Genomic DNA, 5,066 nt, shown 5'->3' with positions numbered 1-5,066 from the left:
CTGTGCCCCCTGTCCTGGCTGTGCCCCCTGTCCTGGCACTGCTCTGTGCCCGCTCTGCCTCATGTCCCCCCGTTCTGTCTTCTCTGTGATTCTCGGCTTCTGCATTTGAATGGCCCCGAGTGCCCGCCATGACCTCATTGGCTGTGATCGCCGCCGGGGGGCGTGTTCGCCGTGTCAATCATGGGCGATCCGCGCGCCCCATTGGCCCTTTCCGGCTGAGGCGGGAGCGGCTCCGCGGTATAAAAGTGTCTCAGAGCCGGGGATCAGGCAGAAGCAGCTCCGAGCTCTGGTAGAAGGGAAGCGGGAGGAGGAGAGGCCGGAGCTGTAGCCGCGCAGCATGGAGTGCGCCCTGGACGCGCAGAGCCTGATCAGCCTGTCCCTGCGGAAGATCCACAGCTCCCGCACCCAGAGGGGAGGCATCAAGCTGCACAAGAACCTGCTCGTGTCCTACGTCCTGCGCAACGCGCGGCAGCTCTACCTGAGCGAGAGGTACGCCGAGCTGTACCGGCGCCAGCCCTTCCCGCAGCCGCCCCTGGAGTGCGCCCCGGCCATGGAGCACATCCCCGAGCTCAGCCCGCTGCAGATCCCGGACGAGGAGGACGAGCTGCAGCAGCTGCCCCGCATCCAGCCCGAGCTGCCCCCGCTGGAGGACGAGCCCCTGGAGCTGCCCCCCTGCGCCCTGGCCAAGGAGCCCGGCAGTGGCTTCTACCCGCGGAGCTGCGCGGAGGAGGAAGCCCCGGGCGCGCACTGCGGACACACCACCGTGCTGGACCTGGACACTCACGTAGTCACCACCGTGGACAGCGGCTACCTGCACCACGAGTGCCCGTGCCAGGCGCCGCTGCCCGCCAAGCGCAAGTACCTACCGCCCGGCTACACGGGGGACGAGGACGAGCTGGAGCCGCACTGTGCGCCCTGCAAGAGGGGCAGGTATGAGGACTTGTGCCCCGCTCCCCCGGAGCCCACGGACTCCTCCAACATCTCCAACCTCATCTCCATCTTCGGCTCCGGCTTCTCGGGGCTGATGAGCAGACAGACTGACACTGAGCAGAGTCTGAACGGGCACCTATGTGGCAAGCAAGCCCTGGCCAGCCTGGGGGCATGGACTAGAGCCATAGTGGCTTTCTAAGCCGGAGGGATCGGACTCTTCTTGGCTTGTTTTTTTCTAGGACCTGTACAGATATCTTGGGACTTTATTTTTGCAGAGAGAAGCACCTATTTAATTTTCTGAGGTTTTATTATTTTTTGGTTCCAGTTTTGTTTCATTTTTATTTTTGTGATGATGGAGCTTAAGAAGTTGCACAAGGGGCTGCAGACCATGAGAAGGGGCTTCACACAAGTTGAGGAACTTTTTAGGAGATTGCAAGTTGGATGGAGATGGTTCCTCACCTGGTGTGATGATGATGATGATGAGGAGGAGAAGTAGAAGGGTCACCTTGTTATATCCCAGCACTTATAAGATGACTCTTCAAGTTCTCCTCCTCTGCCTTATCCTTCCTGTAGGACCATGAATGGTTGTAGAGGAACAATAAGCAGGTCATCTTCTTTCTCCCTTCTTCGGGTCTTCTCTGGTTGTGACTTGGAGGTTTTTAAGATGAAGGCAGAAATGGCAACATTGTAACTTTTTGTTATCTTCCTTGTGTTGTGACTTCCAGTAATGTGAGACTGTGGCAAATGATTATTATTATGATGATAATTTAAAAGGGGTGGGAGGGGGGTTGGGTGTATTGGATTTGGGGGATCTGGAAACTTTTGATGGACCCACCACCACTACCAGCCCCTAAAACCAAACATGATGATGACCTGTCACCTTCTCATTGATAACACTATATATTCATATGCAGCCGCATCTCCCCCCTCCTTCTTTGAATGTTCCCCCCTTTAAAGTTCACTTGTTCTAATTTCAGCCTTCAACTGACTTCATGAAACCAGCATCGTTTGGTCATGTGATCTGTCCATTTTTTTTATATATATATATATCTATTATTTGTTTTTGTTTTTTTGGCATTTAATCCTTTTGTTGTAAAAAGGTGGTTTAGGAATGACGCCTGCCGTGCCAACGTTCACTTTACAAGCACTATGTGTAACCAGATCTGACGTTTTGCCAAACGTTTTTTTATTTTTGTGTTTTTTCGGAATACGACCTGTATTTTGTGTATATTGAAACTGTATATCACCGGGTAAAAACTGTTTCAAATTTATTTGTTTAAATTTATAATCTTAAATAAAAAACTAAAATTTTATTCAAAAAAGTTCTTGAAAAGTTTTTCTTCTTCTGCCTCTCTGGTCCTGAACGTTCAGAATTTAGTGAAAAGTCATAGTTATGGGGGGGATTGTTACAAGTTTATTTATTGGGGGGGTTGAACCTTTGTCCATGTCAACATATTACCTCGCCCCCTACCTAGAAACTGGGGGGGCAAGAGTCTACACACTTATTAGATGGGGCAAACATGTCTCCACCCATCTGATGACTTGTTTGCCCCCATCTCCTTATCCATGGGGTCAGTCTTTGGTAGTGTTATAGGGCCTGTTGATAGAGGTGCTGCCAACCTGCTTATGCCCACCATTCCCAGCCTCAATAGTCCATACTCTCTTCACCCTTTCCCTTCTCTATGGAGCATAGTCTATTTTTCCCTGTTGTCAGCCAAAAGTTGCTACCCATTCTCCTAATGGCAAGTCTTTAGAGCAAGGCACTCTGGGAGAGAAATAGTTTTCCACACCTAAAGCTGGGGGGCATGCTGGGAGATGTAGTGATAGCTAGAGGGGCACAGGTTGGGCACCTCTTTACGTGTACGTCTTAAGGTGCAGTAGCCCTTTTTAGGAGAACTTTGGTTAGTGCCAACTTTTGACTATTGCACCCCAATTACTTGTGCCCATATTCAGCCAGGCAGGGGGTAGTCCTGGTCCTGATGTCGGTGCCACCCCCCTGTCCTCTGCACGTGCCCAGTGTATTTGTTATCCCTGCTCTGCGCCACTTGGTGGTGTGTTTTTGTTTTGTTTTTTTATCCCTTTTAAATGATGACCCTGACCCCCTCCTGCAGGAAGACCTATGAATGGGAGAAGCATCTGTGGAGAGCGCCCCCTATATCTTGGGGTGGGGGTGGCACCCGCTATGTGCAGCTACATAGAAGCATAAAGCAGGTTTTGCAGAGTGGCTTGAGTAGATGGCATCGATCCTGCTCTGTGCAGACTATTGCACCACTATGTTCTATCTTATGTCTACAGAATCCCATAAAGGAAGAGGAAGCGGCGGTGCTTTAGTAGCTGCAATTAAGAGAAAAATTAAGCTGCGGCTACATTTTAACATAAGGAGCTAATGTCGACTATTGAAGCTGCGTTTTTCGTCCTTTTTTGTTGTTTTTCTTAGTTTTATTTTGTGCTATAGAATCGCAGGCGATGTTTCTAGCGATGAGCCCGGCCGCTGCTCCGCTCGCAGTTGCCAGAGCTCCTCCTAGTGGCGCAGTGTGGGAATGACAGCCTGCGCTCTATTGGAAGGTGTGATAATACCAATATTTCCAAATCTTTGCAGAAAGAGCTTATCACTCGCAGTTCTTGTCCCCTGACACACCGTGGCGGGATTGCTGTGATTTTTCAAACTTCTTCAAAGCTTTTTCTATAGCTCAACTTAGTTCCGCTGTAAAGTGCAAAGCCCTGACTCCGGCTCTTTCCTTTCCTTCTCCTTAAAAAAAAATTAAAAAAAAAAATCTGCAAGGGCAAACGCTGGGGATTTAATCGGGAAACTGTAATCGCAGATTTTTTTTTTTTCCAAAATATTTTTCCAACACATTCCCCAATATTTATTATATTTTTTTATATTATATTATTATTATTACATTTATTTATATTTTTTTGCTTCGTTTGTCCTAATTCTTTGAAATAAGTTAATCAATTGCAATTAATAAAAAAAATAAAGTGAGAATACAAATTACATTTTTTTTTTGGTTTTTAACCAATTCGGAGGTAAATGGCGTTGGACTGCGACAAGGGCAAGGTGAGAATTTTTGTCTTGGTGCTGCAGTGTTTGCTCCGTGCTTGGAGAGATTGGGACACAGACACTGCGGCAGGGAAGGAAGGGCAGATGTAGCAGAGCTGAGTGTGTGGTTTGCCATAATGTGGCTTATATGGAACAAGAAGGGGCAGCAGCTGCGCTTGGGAAGGCACAGACAAAAGACAAATTCAGCTCTGCTACATCTGAAGAGAGTGCAGGGCTGAATGTGCTGGGAGCAGCTGATAAACAGCACAGAGCGTGCGGAGGGGAAGGGAAAGGCTGCTGTACAAAGGAAGGCGACAAGGAGAGGGGGTGCTGGCTATTATTAGGCACAGAGGGGCTGGCAGAGCGCTGGCCATGACACTGAAGGGAGGATTGTGTAGAAGTGGATTGAGGAAGCAAACACAGAGCAATAGGGAAATGAGTTCTCCCCTGAACTGGTTAGTCCGGCTGGGTGACTCTATGTACCTGACAATAAGGAGTGGCTCCACATTGCTCTGCATAATCTCTGCATACCTCACCGTGTAACCTGTGCCGACACAATGTACCAGCACACAGCCTCGGCCAAGCAGTCACATGGTGTTACCACAGCAACTGCACTTGCCACTTTGCCCGGGGTAATTTAACGGCGCTGTCAGGGAACGGACACATGTTAACGCGTCACTATGGCAACCGCAGTCCAGATCCTACATCCCACACGTAGGTGAGGGTAATTGGCATACACCGGCGGGGCAGAGTGTGCCATCCACCACACCACGCTGGGTGGGCAGGGGATAGAGTCTCCAAACTGCCATCCGTGACTTCCCAAAAAAACCAACATATCAAAGTTTAAAAATGTATCAAAAAGAACCCAAATTTCAGAAAAAAAAAAAAAAAAACTGGTGCAAAGTTCCTAAGCTGCATAAGGTGGGTGATGGGTCATACCCACAAGAGAGAGAGGTTGGTACTTTGTTTTTGGGCAGCACATGTGCTATCTGCTGTATGCAAATGAGCGCTCTCCTCCCCGCAGCTGCTCCCTACTAGGGCTGCGGAGCCTTTATGTGTGCACCAGCAGGGCTGGAGAGCGCGGACCAAGGTC

At 49.3% G+C, this 5,066-nt stretch overlaps 1 protein-coding gene across 1 annotated transcript; it reads left to right on the top strand.

The window, feature by feature from the left end:
- Nucleotides 1–258: 258 nt before the first annotated feature.
- On the top strand, nucleotides 259–1,856 carry IER5L (immediate early response 5 like). The gene has a single exon (XM_072124377.1). The coding sequence runs from the start codon at nucleotides 338–340 to the stop codon at nucleotides 1,127–1,129; it is 792 nt and encodes a 263-aa protein (XP_071980478.1). The 5' UTR covers nucleotides 259–337; the 3' UTR covers nucleotides 1,130–1,856.
- Nucleotides 1,857–5,066: the final 3,210 nt, after the last annotated feature.

Source organism: Engystomops pustulosus, chromosome 9 (genome assembly GCF_040894005.1).
Source record: "Engystomops pustulosus chromosome 9, aEngPut4.maternal, whole genome shotgun sequence".
In the NCBI taxonomy this organism is placed as follows: domain Eukaryota; kingdom Metazoa; phylum Chordata; class Amphibia; order Anura; family Leptodactylidae; genus Engystomops; species Engystomops pustulosus.
Note: the sequence above shows the minus strand (reverse complement) of the source record. Positions and strands in the feature narration are given on the sequence as shown.

Excerpts from the sequence above, each read along its gene's own strand:
- IER5L (XM_072124377.1), top strand. The coding sequence starts at position 338 with ATGGAGTGCGCCCTGGACGCGCAGAGCCTGATCAGCCTGTCCCTGCGG.